General features: G+C 38.2%; 1 protein-coding gene across 5 annotated transcripts in view; it reads right to left on the bottom strand.

The window, feature by feature from the left end:
* Positions 1–20,702, bottom strand: part of DCLK2 (doublecortin like kinase 2) — a 79,503-nt gene that overhangs the window by 52,993 nt on the left and 5,808 nt on the right. For all 5 annotated transcript variants that reach the window (XR_008484092.1, XR_008484091.1, XM_054292738.1 and 2 more), the window contains exon 2: positions 13,143–13,477. Coding sequence is in view for 3 of the 5 variants with exons in the window: in XM_054292738.1 (XP_054148713.1) it covers positions 13,143–13,477 (335 nt within the window). In the remaining 2 variants the exon portion in view is untranslated. The remainder of the gene's footprint in view (positions 1–13,142; positions 13,478–20,702) is intronic.

Genomic DNA, 20,702 nt, shown 5'->3' with positions numbered 1-20,702 from the left:
TAAAATAATTGTAAATGTTCATAAGTTCGCAAATCTGAAGCATAACCTCATACATCAAATTCTAAGAACTCTCAGCCAGATTTAACCAAAGAATACAGGCTAACCGAATATTAGAAGTGAACTATCTGTTTCAAATATACTTTTTATTTTAAAAAATTCTGTTGTTTTGAGGATACAAATTCTCAAGCATATATATATATTTATAGGTATGTATATAGACGTATGCATAGTAAAGAATGCTACTTTTCTCACTGAAACCTGGTGATTCACTATTAGAATACAACTTCCTTTGCTAATATTCCATTTCACAGAAAGCCTGCACTCTCTATTATAGCAAATGAAAATTTTAAAAAGTAACTCTATAGAGTAAGACAAAGTTATAACTTGTTCCCTGTCATTTGGGGACAGTTTACACAAATATTCTACACAAAATTAGAGTTATACAAAATATCTAAAATATCTACCCTTAGCTAAAAATAAGATTTTTTGAGTGTACTAGTCAGACTACTCATGGTATGAAGGAACATGAATCATCTAAAACATTTTGAGGCTAATTATATATGAATATATAAATCACTGAGAAATAAATGAGTTCAAAAAGAGCCTCTAACTTCAGACTCATCCCTAATAAAGTCAATTTACAAAAGAAATATTAATATTCATTCCTCATATCACACCTGAAAAGATTTTTTTAGTTCACTCCCCAGTTTTGAACTTCATTTAATCCTTTTTTTCTATCATGAAATAAGAAAGTAGTGTAATTCTTATCAGTCTACTGGACTCACAGTGGAGTCTGCATGGGAAATCCCAGTTTTTCCCTCAATCCTTGTCCAACATTTACAGCAGCAAATAATTTCTGTTCAGAGCAATGATAATTTTCACAATATATTGCCAGGAATCTGTATAAATTTTCAACAGCATTGAAGAGAAGGAAGAAACAGGCACTACAATTTTGGGGAAAGGAAAAGATTCCATGTAAAATATAGCTCCATTTCCAACTATCAGCCAAACAAACTGGAAGACCAAGAGTATTTTGCCTCTAATGCACATGTGAGTCCAAGAGAATTTCACCACTAAACTCAGCTACAGATGAAGCAAAAAGCAAACCCAAAAAAAGCACATGAAAATATTTGGAAGTACTTTCAGATAGAAGCTGAAAACTGAAAAGGGTGAAACACTGAGAATTCATATTCAGAAGAAATACCCAGAGACCTATTCTCACAGCTTTTCCATAGTCCAGAAGAACATACCTCAGTGTGCATGGTGCATTTGTGTCCAACCACTGGAGAACAGCCACAGCAGGAATACATCTAATTTTTCTTTGCTTACCAGTTGACTTTTATAACTTATTTTGTGTAACCAGAAGAGTATGCACAAACAATTTTCTACACAACAGCAGCATTCTCCATAGGATATCAAGTTCCATTTCCTCTCCTCAGGGAGCTCTTGGTAAAGAAACAATGCCCTCCACTGCCAGCCACCAAGTGAAGACTCTGCTGACAGAGGTAATGCAATGAAAGCTGCTTTTATTGCTGAGTTAAGAATCCTTATTCAAGCAATATGGATAAACTGAAGTTTTCAATTCCAGACTGAAGTTTTCAATTCCAGATAGGTGTTTAGAAACTTTTGGGCTTGCATCTGCCTCCCAAGAGATAAAGAAAGGAGGTTTAAGTGTTGTGATCTGGCATTATAAATTCCATGTGACTAATCATATTTTAATAGCTTTAAAACTAGATGTGCTTTGTGCTTAAACATCAATCAGGCTGAGTTTTCAGGCATGCCAATCCCCTATACTTAATAACTTTTGCTAGGTGTTTATATCCAAATGCTCCATGTAAATCTTATTTCTTACAAAGGACTGTGACAGAGGCTTCAGAAAGCCTCAGATAAAAGTAATATAAGGTCCTAAACTACCAGTCATTTTTAGAGGTACGTAGTCTCTCACTGCTTCTGATAATTTGATGAGTTCCTGTTAATATACTTTTGATTTGTACTGAAACAAAATATCCAGCAAGTCCTTTCCATGTCCATTACAGTAAGCTTGGTGTCATTCATACTTTATTGTGTAGACCTTAAATGAAGATGAAAAAATGAAGTTCCAGAATAGAAGCTCAAGGAATAGAAACTTTAATCTCCAACTAGTTATGGTCAAAATATGTGAGCAAGCCACGAGAATTACTTTAGAAATTGCAGACAAATGTCTATCCATAAGAAGTAGTATCAAACATTTTCATTCCCCCACTAACTTTAGTACTGTTCTAAATTTGAATATTCAGTGACATATAGATAGGCAGAAAAAGAAGTTATTGAGATAAGCTTCACAAATACATTTTTTTTAAAGTCAAATGTTTGAGAAGTAGAAGATGGAAAAAGTAATGTGTAAAGTGTGCTGTAAGAAAATCAAATGTATTCACGTGCCAAACGCAATAAAATCTATAAAATAATTACTAGTTTCAAGAGTATTTAAAGGCCTCTCAGAAAACACCTTTGCACCTTGGACTGAAACTTCTCTCCTGGGCTTCTTGATGTTTTGTGACAGAAGACAATGACAAGGTTTTCACACATCCGATTACCAACGTCAGCCCAAAAGCAGAAGCAAATCCCTGCCAGGTACAGGAAGATTAGTGCTTGAACCAGGAGTGTGCTCCTAAGGAGGTGACAGACTTCCAGAGCTGCAGGTAATAACACCATTCTGATACTAAAAGTCCAGGAAATTGTATTGTTTGCGTATGAAAGTGAAGGAGGAAAAATACAGAGCTTTGCAAATGAGATTTCATCATTTGTTCATTGTTCCCTTAGATTTTACGAGATTAGAATATCCATTTCACTGCATTTTTGCCTTAAGTAAAAATATAAAGTAATATATTCTATTTTGCATATATATATATTAAACAAATGTTAAAAACATGCTCTAATACAACAGATTAGTGTGGAAAAACTATGGAATAGACCTTTCATGGGTATCTGCAGACAGATTTCCCTGCTTAACCCCTCCAGGGTCCAGGGAAGTAGAAAGAATACTTTTCCCTTCAAGACAAAAATATCAGCCACAAATAATAGCCAGAATAGTTGTTTTTAGAGATGGAGGAGTTTTTTGAATCAGATGTTCAGGAGATCAGGGTGTTCTCTTTGCAAATTAAACCAGAACACTTTCCAACTTCCAAGACTTCTCCAGACTTCTGCCTGTACAGCCACATGGGCATATTTTAAGCGTCTGCATCATTGGGTCCCTTGCAAAACACAGGGAGAATGCTTGTCTCTCACAGTTGCTCTTCTCTTCATCAGTTTTATCTTGGTTAAATCAACCAGACCCTTGATTTCTTTAAAAGAAGAACAGCAGATTTCTACATGCAAGGAAACAGCACCTTCAGAAACCATTTACAAAGAGGATTTTGGCTCTTCTGGTACTCTTTGTAGCATAACCTTTTTTTTTTTTTAGCTAATTGGCCTGTTTTCCAATAATTTTATCCATAAGACCCTAGGTACATGGCGAGTTGAAAGTAAGAGATAAGATGGGAAAAGCCAAGAAAAGCCAAATCTACTAGCCAAAAATCCAACTTCCCATTTTGCTTAGAAGTTATATTTTATCCTTTCTTGCTTTCTTCTGAAATATTTTGTTTTCTTCAAGAAGCCTTTCACAAATACAGAGATGTTCTGCACCATGTATGAGCAAATAAAACACCAAATAAATATAAACAAAATAAATATTTAAGAATGTGGCATAGATTGCATATTTGCACAACAGGAAAAAAAAGAAAAGATTGTTGGCTCAGTGAACAAGTGCTACAAGAACACTGACTTTTACTGCCTACACTGTAAACACTGAGTTATCACTCCCTCCTATGCAAAGCTTTCAATCTGCAAGCCATAAACAGGGTCACTGTTCCTTCTAAGTGCTGGGAAGCTCTTTGCTTTTAGGAACTGGCTTGTGTTGCTATGACTTTAATATTGCTTTTCCATCTGAGTCTTCAGGTTTCTCTGTTTAAAGGTTCACTGCAAATTAATCAGCGAGCAATATTTTAAACATTAAAGACAAATATTCCTTTCCTCTCTCCAACAAACTGTTTCATGTTTCCAGCCATTAATTTAGTATGAAACAGAACATCATTTTTCTTAGCAACTGGTACTAATATAAAAGTTCATATTTTAAGATTTCAGTCATGCTTCAGTAAACTTAAGAAACACTAGCTGATTACAGCCAACCAAGAAGCAGCTACAGATCCATCAACCTGACAACCCGAAGGCCAAAGCCCAAAACTAGAAATTCTCTCATTATGAACAGGAGCGAAGAAAATTCAGCATCGAAACCCTTTCATTCATGGTTGGCAAACAGCTTTACACTGTAAGATGTAGCAAGATTCTTAAAGAAAATTTGCATGTTAAAATGTTATAATGTAAGAACTGTTTGCTGAAGGAACACAGGGTAATTTGATTACAGGAAAAAAAATTCCAAGATCTCAAAGTAATGAGGAACCTGTGACACAAATCCTAATCTGGCATATGACAGCTGCAGAATAAATTCAAAAGATTTTTACCAGACTAATTATCTGTTAATGGGCAGGCTCAGCGGGACATAACAAATTCCCAAGGTTTAGTTTCCAAGCCATGTGACCCAATCTCTAGCATGGCAGATGGCAGACAATGGCTGCATACCGCTCTTTTATTCCAAGAGCTCCACACCCCATTTCTGTAACCCATCACTAAAATTATTGTAATCATACATCAACAAAGATACAACGCTACTGCTGGTGACACCACCACTTCTGCAGGGATTGTTTCCCACACTGTGCAGCATGTCATTTTTATTAAGTGCTGTCAGCTCTCGGTGTGCACAGACAAAAATTGAAATCCCAGTAGGATTTATCTTCTCTATAGATCCACAAAGACTTCAGCAAGTTGGATGTCACTTTTAGCAGGACACACATGCTTGCTGTTAGCTAAAATATCAGCAAATTTTTCAATTGCCACGCTGTAATTTAAAAGTGCTGACTTCACACCAGGTTCTGATTTTGTGTTCATTTTTAGAAATAATCTATTATTTTAACATCACACTTCACCAAGCTGCTAGTCCAATGGCAATGGGTATTACTGCTCACATCTCTAAACTGCACCTTGCTGGAAAAGATTAAATTCACACCCAGAGGACACCAGCTATCACACTCCCAGTAAGGTTAAGGCACAGCCCCACAGCCAGAATTGTGCATCCCTGTGGGAAGGTGGGAAGGAAAGAGATATGTCCTCTATTCTATCTGTACTGTATTCTGGGTTATTGATCTCCAGAAAGCAAGAATAGGACACAGGGGCTCCCCTGCTGTGATAAATTCTAAAGACCTTTGTTCCAGAGAGCCAAGTTTTCCAGGGCTAGACTGTGGCTGTTTCACATGGCATGACCTTTATTTTTTGCATATGCAACAAAGCTGAAGAGCTTCCTCAGCACTATTGCTCACTTCAAGTTTAACACACTCTTCTGAGATGACTCCCTAGATGTTCAAGGCTCTGTTTATTTTTTAATCCTTTTTCTGCAGCACCTTCAGCATCACAATTTTGCTGCTTTGAAACAAAATCCTTACCATTTCCCTTTTATTTTTCTTAAAATTATAATTGTACTAGTAATGTGATCCTCTGGCAACCGTGATAAAATTGTAGATACTCTCCAGGCTAAATCATAAACCCCACATTATCTGCCTGTGTATTTTGCACCACTGCATGTAATGAAAATGCTTTGGAAAGTGTTCCATGATGAATATGTACAGAAAAGACTTCTGTACTTTCATATTTAGAGTATTTTTAAGATTGCTGCAACTATGACAGGGCTGGGTTAATTTCAGGTTGCTTTCAGACAAACACTTCCTTCCACATATAACTAGAGATAGGAATATTTCTATGTCCATGAGCAGAGGCCAAAATTATCTCCTCTGCTCGAGTTTGCTACTTCTTCCTTCCTTGTAGCAATAAACAGCCCTGGCTCCCAGCTCTGAGCACACCAACTGGGAGTCTGACCAAAATACCGTGTAGCGGTGTCCATGGATGAATTCATTTCCTGCCATACAGACCTCCTGAAGATTACAGCCACTTTAATTCTTTTGTTTTCAGTAAGACATGCAAGGTTTGTATCCCACACTGACTAGACACAGGCATCTGTCCAGAGCTGCCCTCTGAAACAATTCCAGCCTCCAGCACAAGCCCAGCTTCCCTTAAGTCACGTTTCACATCAAACATTAGAAGAGGTTTGCTAGCATTAGGATAAAATTTACTTTAACTGTAACCCCTGCTGGTTGAATTCTGTTGGTTGCAGGTGTGTACACATGCACACTTTAATATTAACAGACATTCTAATTGTTATTTTATCTCCAGCTTGACAGCTCTTCTAAAGTGGTAGATCACCTTTAGTTACTGAAAACACTCAAACCGAATCAGTTTTCAGAAACTGCTGGACTTGAGTTATCTGCTGAAAATAGTAATAAAAAAAAAATCACCTCTTCATTGTTCTTATTTTTACAGCGACTACTATCAAGTTCCACAGAATCTAATCTTGACTGTAAGCCTATTATTTCTTTTTCTATACATAGGGAAGACACAGAAGTAGGGTTTTTTTTGCTGCTAGGTTTTTTTTGTTTATCACCCCAAAAATCTTGTTGATTATATTTTAATCATCTCAGTGATCCCATTTCCTTTAATCTTTCCTCAGAGAACAAGTTTCCTTAAATCTTTTTACTCCTTTCTGGATTTCCATAATAAAGCTGTCTCTAGCTAGCATCATTGCATTGAACAGGACAGAGCAAACTGGGCACCTGACACACATATCAGGAACAAGATGATTGACTGTAACTTCCACATGGATGTTGGCTTTCCCCTCCTGTGCACAAGCAATGACACCATGAATTCATCTCCACATCTTCAGCTGTGATCCTTTACCAGCCAGAACACTTGGCATTTCTATCTGCATTGTTAACAACCAGTGAGTGCAAGATTACTCAACCCGCTTTGTCCTAAGCTCTTTTTGCAGTTTGTCAAGATTCTAATCTTCTGTTGTCCAGGCTTCCTGTAGCTCATCTGTATTTATTAAGCACATCTTCCATTCCATCTTCCAGGTCATTTCCAGAGACTTGTGCAGACACACGTTCATTGACCCCTACTCAATATGAAATTCCGGTTTGGCAGTGAGTCAGCCATAACCACTGGGAACAGCAATATTCCAACAGTGCATTTGGTAAGTAGTGCATTCTTTCTGGACCATGCTTCCCTAGCTGACTGATGAGAAAAGACAGCATGAAAAAAAACTTATTTCAGATACAAAGAAGGAGCCACTATTATTTTCCTCCCCTTGTCTCTCTCCCCAGTCAAGTCATTGATTCATAACTATGTCTTGTTAAAAAAACCCTCAACAAACAACAAAAAAGCCCCCAAACCTTCCCAAAATCCCACCTCATGCTCTCAGTGGAAGCATCCTGTGTTCAGAGCTCAACTTAAACTGGCAGGCTCCTTGAATACACAGGTGCTGTGTCAGTGCCCTTCTGGTCTGTAATACACATAAAAGTGACTGTACAAACATGACTTTTTACCAAACTACAATTTTTCAATTTCCAGGTGGTACAGGTATTTCACTGCTACATATTTACTCAAACAAAGGGAGATAATCCAGCCAACCACAAGAAAGTGATTCATAGTACTGCTCCATCAATTTTTTGCCCTAAGAGTTAAGTTTGTTTAGCTCAGCCTTAGGGACCAGCATCATATCTAATGAATATCAGCTGTAAGATCATGAGACTCATGCAGAACTCCTCTATACTGCTTTTCAGGGTTTCCCTATGCCCTGGAAAGTAATCTTTAGCTCTTCCATGCTGGTTTTGTCTCAGGTTGATCCAGTGAATGAGAAGAATGGCTCTTGACATCTAGTATGAGTTTTCCTCCGCTATACTGTGTGTATATTTTCTAATTTAACTTCACAGGCCGCTTATTCCTACTCTCTTGGAAGATACCTCTTTTAGAAGCTCCATTCCTTTTCTTTAAAGACAATCTAAATATACTTTCTGGGTTCATTTCCACAAAATGCTTTACTATTTCTCACGCATTATTAATTTGCGGACTCCTGCCAGCTACAAAACCTCCAAACAAACAAACAAACTCCAAAACAGCAATATAAATGCCTCTTTCCACAAAATAGGCAGATTCACTTCTTTTTCATGTAGATACGAACCATGAATTCTAAAAAGCATCTCTATCCAACATATCTACTCTTTGCATAGTTCTATTGGCAATCATCTCCACAGTGTCAAATCCCCAATCACTCTGCTGCAGCTTGTCAAATTGTAAATCCCTTTCTGCAAGCTGACTCTACCACTTGTGACCCTCAGACTTCAGGATGAATTCAGGGCCTAACATTGCTATTCAAAATCTTGAAGTTAGCTGAGGAAAGATTCCTTGCCCACAAATTCCCTCTGTGGGATCTGCAATGCAGAGAATCACTCTCTGCAGCTGCCACTGACATTCCCCAGTAACAATATATAAGCCTTATAAAGAGTTGTGAGCTATGTGAGGGCTTAAGGATTTCTTCCCCTCATACTTGCAGATTAATGCAACATTTCAGCTTAAAATAGTATTTTAAATTTCAGCAGAACTAGAACTGAAAAAAAATAAAGCTGGAGATTTCTCTTCTTGCAAAATTGCTTGTAGCAAAAATTCAAACCTGTGCCATTTCCAATACATTTGTACAGTGTCTGTATTAGGTTAAAGTCTGAGATGGAGGATAAACACTTGATTTACTTTGGTAGCTTTCAACTAGAAATTATGCCTGTTAACTGCCTGTTAACTCTGAAACGTGTTTCTATTACAGTGGTTTCTTAGCCTGCAATGAGACATCAGTGATGTAACAGCACAATTAAATGACAAAAACACAAAAAGGACATGTCTAGAGCCTGGTTGCTTAAGGAACATCCTCTTTTAGTAGGAGAGAATTGAACTAAAGGGAAATATTTGCCAAAAAGTATTTAACTGAAATAAAATTATTTTTTTAAAAAGTCATCTCATACAAGTAGGACTTCGCCAACGAAACAAAAAAACTAAGAAAAATGAAATCCATATGTTCTAAAACTTCTCTCAATACTAAACAGTAAGATCTCTACTGAGATTAAGATTGTAGCAAAAATACTGTATTAATGGAAATTTTTGAGATCTGAATGACAAAAGCCTACCAAGAATATTGGGAAAATCTGTTACACTCATAAACAAAATGTCTCCTGCTCATCCCTTATTTTGGTTTCTGCCCTCTGTGATGGGTATGTTAACAGCAAAGCAAATACAAAATTCAGTTTTCAAAAGCTATCTTCTCTACTAAGAGTTTTTGAGTCTGTCACTAGAGAATAAAAAAATCACTGGGAGGAGAACACAATAAGTGATAAATACATCCATATGTAATAACTGTTTTCTTCTATTACCAATTTACTTTTAATGAACACTTTATAAAAAATAATTCATTGAAAGAAAATTGGAGAACTTTTGGTTCCAGAGATAGCCCCCAATATACCCATCAAAAAACACTTTCAAAATAAGGCTAATTTTTGGTGCATTCTCACTCTTTTGACAACAGATTATAGAAAAGGTGTCTCATCCACATTTTCAATCCTGTTATGGACATTAATCCATGAAACTGCAACACACCGCAGGCTTAAAAAGTGTGAAGATTTAGTTTTCTTTTGTGTGTCAAACAACACAAGGTCCAGAGTTGTGTATGGTTTTTTGTGAGCTTCTCACAGGGAATCTCTCCCCACAACTTACCACACAGTCACCACCCCACACTCCACAATTACTGAACTCAAAGCTTGTTTAGCAAGAAAGAAACCCTCCATTCTCTTCAGAGGTAACAAAGGGTTAACTTCCCAACTGGAGAAGTTTCAGTCTGACTGTCCTTGCTTCACAGTAGGACAGTGACAGATTCCAGGAAAATGCAGCCAAGTAAGGAAAACACTTTGGTCAAGAAAATATATTAGGCAAACCTCAATGTCAGAAGCACAAAGACTGGAACAGCAGAAGCCTGCACTGCAAAGTTAAAGCCCAGTTACTTTCACAGAAATATTTCTCTCACTTAAAAATCTTCTCAACAATCTTGGGAGGTTAAAAAAAAGTTGGTTGCTCAATAGCTTAAAAGTTAGAATTAAGCCCAGCATAAGAACAATTTAAAAATAGATCTGTACTTCAGGCTACAAAGCACTAATATGTTAAGTTACAGCATTCATTTTGGAACTGAAGATAAAAGGAAACCTTGCAATATTATAAAATCTTACAATTAAAAACCAGACACTTGTCTGTTTTCACACAGAAAAATCAAGGAAAATATCCAACTCAGGTGTTATTCTCTGTTTTACTATTATCATCAAGATTTTGCAGCAGTCAAGATTAATGAAGTCAGGAGAGCAAATAAAAACTCTTTTGAAAACATTCTTTCTCTTCTCCTGGTCAGAAAGATCACTGGTTTTATCACCATTTCTTCCTACACATTAAATGGTTCTAATGGAATAAAAAAATCACACCATAAGTTAACAGAACAATGCATTCCCTAATCAAAGGATACAAGTTTTATACATGCATGTCTTAATCATCTGAATTCCACCCCCATTTTCATATTAAACAGAAAATACAACCTAAGCCTATTCACTCAGGAAAAAAAATAAAAGTATTTCCACAGAGATAAAAATATGAAGGAGCAAGGAAAAAAATTAAAGCCATGAGAAACACAAGGGCTACATTTATAGGAACATCGCCATTTACAAAATGCCTTTTTTTTATTGGTTGCCTTTCAAGCTGTGCCAACACCAGAACAAACATAAAAGATCTGCCTCCCTAGCAGATTTAGAAGAATAAGCAATTACTACATTAGAGAAAATAGGCTCAGAAATTTCCACCAATTGGTAGTTGGCAGCAAAGGAACTCTTCATGTGCCAAACCGCAAAAAGCCCTTCGGCACCAACCTCTACATATACCGGCAGAGAACAAACAAATTTTAAAAAAACCCTACTGCCTCAAACTGGGGTCAGCCCTTCACTTTGGGGAAAGAGAAATAAACAAAAAAGAAAACAAAACAAGAACTCTCCATCCTCCTAGGTAAGTATTAGAAGGCTTTTATTTTCTGCCAGGGTGTTTGAAGTGATAGGTCTTCTCTTTGGGGCACTCCATCTCACAAGCTCCTAAAACACAGTTACACTGTGGTTGTGCAACAAAGGCTCCTTCCCAAAGTCTGTGGGAAAGCACAAGGCTTGTCTTCCTAATGGAAGGGAGGTCCCCACATTTACACACTGCTGCTGCTGGAACAGTTCACACAGAGAGGCAGCTGCATGCAGCAACTCTCTGCAGAATGCTCACAGTCAGAATTAGGGATTTCTCAATCCCGCCTCAGAACACTCCTACAGCTGCAGTCCAAGTTCACTGACTGCCTTTACCACAGAAGGGGAGGAGGAGGTCCTGCAGCAAAACAAAAACAAAAACAAAAAAAAAAAAAAATCCTATTTTGGAGCATTACCAATAATTGGTCATCCTCACCGTAGACGGAAGACAGTCATCATCCACCATGGGTGATGGCAACATGCAAGCAATGTATATGATATTTAATGTAAACTACTTTTATTGATCCCTGATGCACTATTGCATCCTCCATAACAGTGCAGATGAGTGTGTTTCTACTGTTTTGACAATGCAAGAAGAGGTGAATGTGAACTGACAATCCTAGCTCTTGCAGTTTCCCTTACTGACTCCCTACTTGCCTGAGAGGATCAAAATCCTGAGACCGTGTCAGAACACTTCATGGGCTAAAGAGACTCATTACTGCATAATAAATAATTTATTATGCTTTTTTCTTATCAATTAAATTAAACATGACAAACACTGTTTGGATGTTCCTAGGAAGGATTCTCTGTTAAGAAGCAGCATTAACAAATCTCATTTAAAATTAAACCTATTAGAAGAACTAAGGAGCTGCCACATCATTGTGCTGCCACCAAACACTGAAAATCAAGAGTTTCAGTGATGCCTTTGCCTTGCTACATTTTCATCAAAACACAGAAGTTATTCTTTTCACATATTTCCCTACAAGAACTGTATCTAAGCACACAGAACATAACCAGAGACAGAGCTCATACTGAGGCAATCTAAGTGCACTTGTTCTGTGATACATTTGCTAGAAGCTTGTACCACAAAAAAAGGTTTTTTGGCATTAAACATTATAAAAATAGTGAAAATAAAAATGCCACATCTCTGAACACAACTGAAACTTTTACAACTACTTCATGCAGATGTACAGGTATGCAGGTGTATATCAGTACTTGTTGAATAGGCAAGGATATCAATTGTATATTTAGTCAACAATACAAGAGTCTGGGTACCTGATACCAATGTGATCTACTCTGCGCCTGTCTTGCTCTATTACTAAAGTCACAATTCTGTCAGAGTTCCACAGCAGTGTCAAATAAAAGTCTCAGGTATCAAAGTCCTGCTCTATGAAGGGCTGAGTCATTAATGTGACTGATCAACACCAAGTGTGTTCCTGACACTTTAAACTGGTGCAGCAGAACATCCTGTGGGCCACCCTTTGTATTTCTGTGCAAGAATACACACCTACCACATCATTAACCCTAGCTTTGTTTTTGCAGAGATAAAACTAACAGCAAAAAAAAAGCAAGCTGCAAAGATATGACCACCCTCCCAGAATGATTCATTTTAGATACAATTCTTGACCTCAGCTCATGTCAGTTACTACCTCTGGAAATAGCAATCTGTGGAAGTGCAATGGAAGGAGACATTGATACTTTTCTTATACCACTCAGCCGCTATGTGGTAGTCTGAAAACACATAGATATCTTAACAAGTTCAAATGTTTCAAATAAACTGTATTACTCAATAAACAGTCACTTTTTTGAGCAATGCAAAAAGGCTGGCATAAAAAAAAAATTGTTTTACTTGAATGTAAAGATCCACTTATTTTAACAATTCTAATTGTGTTGTGCGTATTAATATTTTAACAATGCTTTTAAAAGTTGAATTTTTTAACTGTCATTATTCAGAAGCAGATTAAAGCATACACAGTAACAAGAACTAAACTTATGAAAAGTGAGCATCTCAGATTATTAGATGGCCATAGCAGTTTATCCTCCTACCTGCTTCCCATCCAGTGTACAAAGTCTCTTGACTACACCCGAGTCTAACTTAATGGCTTCGGTGATGTCATTCAAGACCTGCTCGAAGGAGTGAGCAGTCTTCTTGTTCAGCAGAATTCTCACAGCTTTCCGTGGCTTTACCCCACTCCTAATAACAGTCACCAGTTTGGGTTTAATGAAATCTTTGCTCTCCTTCACCTCGCTCCTCGAGGATGTCAGAGACGTCAAGGAGCGGCTGGAGCCAGTCCTTATGTTCACGCACCAGTTCGGGTTGACGTTCTTGGTGTAGTCAACCTTGCGGTACGGTTCATTGGACGCACACACATAGCTCTCACCTGAAAAGAAGAGGACATGTTCACAGTTGAAGGGAGTTTGCAGCTACTTTGTCAACTTAAAAACTAGAAAAACTAAAAAAGACAAACATTTCAGGAGTGATTTTCCTGTATTTTGACAAGGAGGACTGTAAATTATCAGAGCTTTCCACCCAAACAACACTCCCATGGAGTGCTTTCAACAGGTTTCAAAAGACTCCTGGTATAAAAAATAGTGGGTGATGAGGAGGTTCAAGGTATTTCACATGTCTTTTGGATTGAGTCATTTTGCAAGTGCTTAAATTACTTGAGCTCAACACAACATTAAGAGCTTTCTCCTACAGCAAATATCCAGGTCCTCTCCTACATACCCTTCAACCATGTATCTCAAGATATGTACACCCATGTCTGTGTTTATTTTACAACAGCAAGTTTTAACAGAATAAATTTAAGCACCTCAAAAACCTTACCCTGAAAGGCACTTTAATCTACCAGGAACTACTGCCTTTCTACCAAGGACACATATTTGAAATGCATCCACTTTGTTATTTTTTAGACCAATGAACACCTCCTGAGGCCACAAATGAGTATTTCAGAGTATGGGAGGATAACAATACATCTACACTTCCCCAGTTTTAATTTAATTCCTAACTCAAAGCTGGTTTGCAGGGACTTTTTGGTTTTGGTTTGGGGTTTTTTTGCTCTTTTTCGTTCTGGGTGGTTTTTTTTGGTTGTGTGGTTTTTTGGGTATTTTTTTGTTTTAGTGGTTTTTTGGGTATTTTTTTGTTTTAGTGGTTTTTGTTGGTTTGCTTGTTTGTTTTGTTTGGGGTTTTTTGTTCCTTTCTTTGTTTTGTTTTTTAAGGAAAAAAAAGAGGACGACTACTTGCAGCTTATGACAACACTTTTGACACCTGACAGCAATATGCAAGATGTAATCCATGACAAGGACATCTTTAACTCTGGGTTATTTGTGTAATCCACATCCTTGGGGTGTCACAAATGACATCCCAAGACATTCTTGAAAGGGCAGAGTATTGCCAGAAGGATAAATGGTAAAGCATTCAAAACTGACAGAATGCACCATTGCTCCAGACAGGAGAGCTACCTATATCTTAGAAAGCTTAACCTGTTCTAAAATTAAAGCTACACAGTCAAAGTCACTGGTGGAAGAAACCAAACTCACTTCTAGCATGCACAGCAAGAGGAGTAAAGAGTAAACATGCATCTAGAGGACAGAATTGTAAGAGTTATAAAATGTATGCCTACATTTAGATACATATTAGAAAATTTTTAAACAACACTTTTGCATTCTGAACTCGTTTGGAGAGCTGATTTATCTTAGAATTTCGAGAGCTTCTTCTAAAAGCAAGATACTAAACTACTTTCAAAGCCCTGAAGAATTAGCGTGAGCTGAAAGATTTCCTTGTTTCTTTTCCAATACTAATAACACTGCTTTGTAATTTATCTTGTATTTAGACCTTCTTGAAAGTCTACTTGCTGTATTTGAAAGAACACAGATTATAACTAAGCCAAGTTAACAATGATTTTGTTTGGGAAATTCTGGCAGCCAGTTCTACCTCCACAAACATCACTGGAGACTGTATTCCACTCAGGTACTGGGAAACTGGGATGAAGTCCTGTGGATGCCACTGCCTTTCCTGTACCCTTCCTCTTCACTTATCACCATCACTCCTCCTCATATTCATAGATGAAGTGGTGTGAAAAGCAAACTGATGCAGACAAAACTAGACTCCTCCTCCTCCTTCCCCCAAAAAATTAGCTAAGAGAAAGGAGGTGTTTCCAACACACAAACTCCTTGACAAAGGGCTGCATGCTGCACACTAGCACCAACTTACAGGTAGGAGGAGAAGAGCCCCAAACTCCACACAGCTTTGTAAGGACTATAGTGTCTAGAAGCTTATGCTGCCCCAGAACTACATGCCAAATTGTAAGAAATCTCCAAGCAATCTGGTCTTATCAAACCTGAGCAAGGTATTGGATGAGATGACTTCAGCAAGTCCCTTTCAGAATAAGAGATCCTATGATTTTAAAGATGTGCATAGCTCTCTTCCAACAGCTGTTTTCATCATCTATCCTGTTATCACAAAACATCCTGAGATATTAAAGTTTTGTGGCAGCAGCTCAGCTGCAATAGAAAGCAAAGGTTTCCCCCTGCACAGCCTCTAACACAAGAGTCAAAGGACTGTGCTTGTTGTCTGGACAGTTGCCAGTATGTCTGTCTCCAAACTCAGCGCTGCCAAAGGAGAGGCTGGTAGTGGTCACACTCAGTGGGACAGAAGAGGCAAAATCAGAAGGGCAAAATAAAACTCGTGGATTGAGATAGAGACAGTCTAATAGGGAAAGCAAAAGCCACAGGGGCAAGCCAAGATGAACAAGGAACTCATTCATCACTTCTCAAGGACAGGCAGGTGCTCAGCCTCCTCCAGGAAAGCCAGGCCCCATCATGGTAATGGTGGCTTGGGAAGCCACATGCTTTAACTCTGAACTTTCCTCCTCTTCTTCCTTCTTTCCCTAGATTTATAAGCTGAGGGTGATGTCATATGGTCTGGAATATCACTTGGGCCAGTTGGGGTCAGCTGTCCCAGCTGTGTCACCTCCCAGTGTCATTTCCCCCAGCCCACTCACCGGTGGGATGGTGTGAGCATCCAAAAAGGCCTTGGCTCTGTGCAAGCCCTGCTCAGCAGGAACAAAAACATCCCCCTGTTATCAACACTGATTCAAAAACAAATACAAAACATAGCCCACGCCAGCTACCATGAACAAAATTAACTCTATCCCAGCCAAAGCTCTGGGGACCATCTCTCCAGCTTTTGCGCAAAAGAGGTTTAAATAAATTCTAAAAAGTAGCTCAAAATTCACCATCATTGAGAATGCTCAAAATTATCCTTTCTGACTCAAAAACAATGTACTTCCTAGACCATTAAAAAAAAAACAAAAACAAACAAAAAAACCCAACAAATGCACAAAAATCAAGATAATTAAAAGTTAAATCTCAGCTGAAATTTAAATAAACAAAAAGTTTTAAAAAATAAATAAAAATTAAAGCTACTCAGAAATGGTCTCAAAGTTGAAGTGAATTAATTGCTTTACACAAAGTAAAAGGTAGAGGACAAAAGGTCCCTTTGCTTAAGGATTTATCATAGCAAAGTTTCAACAGGCAGGCTAGCTTTGTCTTTTACAGACTCATAATCATAAATAGAGCATCTTCTTTGTACTATCATGGAATGTGATCTATTATCTGTCACAGCTGTACTACAGTAGCCTATAGGGCAACAGAAATTGTACTTCTATAAAATTTTCAGTCAATATTAATCCAAAAGGATCTATATTTCTTTAAAATAGCAGTGTAAGACTTTCTGTCTCCTACTACTTCCCTTGCTTGATGCATGAATAAAACAATTTCTTGATTATCTCAGTGTTGTGATGCACATTTCTTCTTGTAACTTCTTTTCCTTTAAGCAGAGGCCACAGTAACAAATGTCAGGAAGTGCTTTCAAGTTCAAACAATGTAATAACTTAAAAGAAAGAATTTCAATTTATTTGTTTCAGCTGCATTTAGCCAAGACTGAAGTTGAAGCACAAACTATTTTACTTAAAAAAAAAAAAAAAATCTGCCAAAATGAATTGAACATTTCCTATAGTTGGCAGATACAGAAAAGTCTAATTACTTGAGAATATAGTATATTACAGATTGTTTAGTAAGTGCTTTAAAGTCCATGCCTGCTTTTATATACCAGACATATAAATAAAGTTAAGTAACACAAGTTTGCATGGAAAACAGATTTTACTACTACACCTGCAAGGCAGGCACATATGGCAAGACCAGAGCAAGGGCTGCAAGTGAGAAAACACATTCACTGAGTGATTTTCTTGTTTCACGATTTAAAGGATAAAGTTTGGAAATTATTACTTAAATCTCTAATTATTTTACCTCAGCCAGGACTTCACCCATGGTTTCTAAGTTCTATTTAAAATACAAAAAACCCAAGAAGCAGTATCATTAGGAAGCCAATTGCTTCTCTCTGGATAAAGAATGGTTTTCTAGGAATGAGTTAACCATTTATTTGTTTGACAGGGCTATACAATTCAATACTTACCAGATGAAAATATGTAAGGAAAAAAATGTCAGGAGTAACTTAAATCACACTTATAAAGTTAACTCCAGGAAACTTTCCTACAGAATGGTGTGTTTAAAAAGCACACCTGAGAAAACACCATCACTTGACAAGCAAGCATTAAAAAGGTGTGCTATTTTTTAAGTTATGGTAGTTATCCTCCAAAGTAAAAAATGCCCTTATGTATGTCAGTTTGGAAGAAATATCATGTCATTTGTAGAAGTATTATCTGCTTTTTACATTAATTTTTTGTAGGTAAGAACCTGAAAATATACATATACCATATATATACCCTATTTGCTCACAGCTTTCATATATGACCTGATTTTAAATCTGTTTGGGATTAATTCATGTATTAGTACACACTTCTGATAATTTCCACAATCTTTCAGAAAACTAATATATGTAAAATATAACACACAATACTTGATTTTTGAGAGAGTCCAGAAGGGTTGAACCAATCCAATTGTTTTTAAACGTTGTTGAAACTAACAGATAAAAATATAGTTAAAAATCACAAACATAAATAAATTTGAAAGTCAGTTTCACTGACTGTCTCGAATGAGATTTTCCATGGGAATAACCTAAATGCATATCATCCCAAATAAAAAGGAAGTATTTTATGAGACTAGCAGCATTTTGATCAGGCTGTAGCTTTTTTCTTTATGCATCTACCAGCCCAAGAAAGCTGACACATCTCCAAAACCAGGCATAAACAATAATTCAAATATTTACACTGCTGAGTTCAATACAGTCAATTTTATGGTTTGAAGGTCCACTTTCTATTTACACTCTTGAAAGACTTTAAAGCTAAAGCATGCTAGCTTCAATTAGCACAGAGTAATAACAATTACATTATGGAAAGTAAATACCATGTCTCCAGCTCACAACATTGGCATTACCATGAATCAGCTCCCCAGGTTTCAGACCAGAGCATGAGTTTAGTCTCTAATATTGCACTGAGATTTGCAGGTAAAGAAGCACAACAAAGAGTAATACAGCAGGAAGATCTATTTAGCAATGTTTTCCTTTTTTCCTTTAGATGCAGAAAAAAATGCAGCATTTCCAGACGTAGGTGACATCTGGGACTGGAGCCCAGCCAAACTCTTCCACAGCAGAAAGCTCAACCAGGCTGCAGAGCAATTTTGGCAGAAGTCTGAAACCTCTGTATAAGTTCACAGCATAATTTCAACAGAGTGTATGTACAATCCATCCCATGATTCAGGACAGCACCCAGAGCAAGCTAGAAGCGCCAGCTCTTCCATGAAGAAATCCTGCTACCATCAAAAACTCCTCAATTTGGGCATATGCTTGCTTAAAAAGAGAAACATCTCCTGATATTTTGGGTCACAATATAATCAGCAAATGGTGTAAGTCTACTTCTGGTTTTCCAAGTCTTATTAACAGCAGAAAATCAGTTAGAAAACATGGAACAGTACCTATTGACAAGGAAACATTACCTGCCTCTCAATAATTTAGCTGCAGTGGATTAATAACCAGATGCACTACCCATGAAACAAGCTGCTGTGTAAGTGGCTTAAGAACAATGTAAAAGGATTCCAGCTTCAGACAGCCACCAGTCTAAACACAACACTTGCCATTCCCTCAGAGGAGGGGAATACAGATTATAAACATGGAAAATGGAAAAAGAGAAAACAAGACTACATTGGTCAGTCTGACTGACAAATAGCCATAGGTCATCAGCTGCCTAAATACTGGTTTGCTTTCTTAGAAACTCATCTACAAAGTTTTTATTTGCCATCTATTTCTTCAACACCAATCCTCAGGAATGTGCCTAGCTCACCTTTCAAGATAAAAATGCATGGATTAAGGAGAATAGCATGTACACCTAGTAGATGAGGGGAAGGCTGTGGATGTCTGTCCAGGGTCTATCTAGACTTCAGTGAAGTGTTTGACACCATCTGCCACAGCATCCTCCGAGAAAAACTGAGTGCTTGCAGCTTGGGTGGGTGGACTCTTCAATGGGTAAAAATCTGGCTGGATGGCTGGGCCCAGAGTGCTGTGGAGAATGGAGATAAATCCATCGGGCAGTTGGTCACCAGTGGTGTCCCCAGGGCTCCACCTGGGGCTGGTCCTGTTTAACATCTTTGTGGATGGTCTGGGCACGGGGATCAAGTGCACCTCAGTAACTGTGCAGAAGACACTGAGCTGATGCGCTCAGGGGATGGAAGGCTCTGGTGGAGACCTGGACAGACTCCATCAGTGGGCTGAGGACACGGCTGCAGGAAGCTCAAGAAGGTGAAGTGTCAGGTTCTGCACCTGAGCCATGCAGTGATACAGGCTGGATGAGGAATGGCTGGGGACAGAAAGGGACACCTGGGGTGCTGGCTGACAGCAGCTGAACCTGAGCCAGCGTGCCCCTGTGGCCAAGAGGGCTGATGGCACCCTGGCCTGGGCCAGCCAGCAGGACAGAGAAGTGGCTGTTCCTGCACTGGGCACTGGTGAGGCCACACCTCGAGCGCTGTGTCCAGTTCTGGGCCTCTCACTTCAAAAAGGACATTGAGGAGCTGCAGTGTGTCCAGAGCAGAGAAACAAGGCTCATGAAGGGTCTGTAAAACATGTCTTAGGGGAATGGCTGAGGGAGCTGGGTTTGTTTAGTCAGGACAAGAGCAGGCTCAGGCCTCATGGCTGTCTACAACTCCCTGAAAGAAGGTTGGATGGAGGTGGGGTCACTCTCCTCTGCCATGCCCACAGTAAGAGGAAGAGAGGAAATGGTCTTAAACTGAGACAGGCAAAATTCAGATGAGATATTAGAAAAAAATCTTCTCACTATTAGGGTGATCAGGCATTGGAATAGGTTCCTTGGGCAGGTGGGACAGTCACCATCCTGCAGATGTTTAAGAGGCATTTGGATCTGGTGATAAGGTTAAATGGTTTAGGGGTTACAGTGGCAGTGCTGGGTAGATGGTTGGACTGGATGATGTCAAAAGTCCCTTTCAACCCTGATTATTTTATATCTCTACATGAACTATTCTAAATTCAGCCATGCAATATTAGATACCAACAAAAAAAGTAGGATGCATCCTGCCCTTTTGCATCACAAGTGTGATACATGCAGTTTTGAGGGAACACAATTGCCTGACCATTTGGGG

Source organism: Melozone crissalis, unplaced genomic scaffold, assembly GCF_028551555.1.
Source record: "Melozone crissalis strain CALT ecotype California unplaced genomic scaffold, PUWL_Pcris_2 ptg000006l_1, whole genome shotgun sequence".
In the NCBI taxonomy this organism is placed as follows: Eukaryota; Metazoa; Chordata; class Aves; order Passeriformes; family Passerellidae; genus Melozone; species Melozone crissalis.
This window is presented reverse-complemented; position numbering and strand designations above follow the sequence as displayed.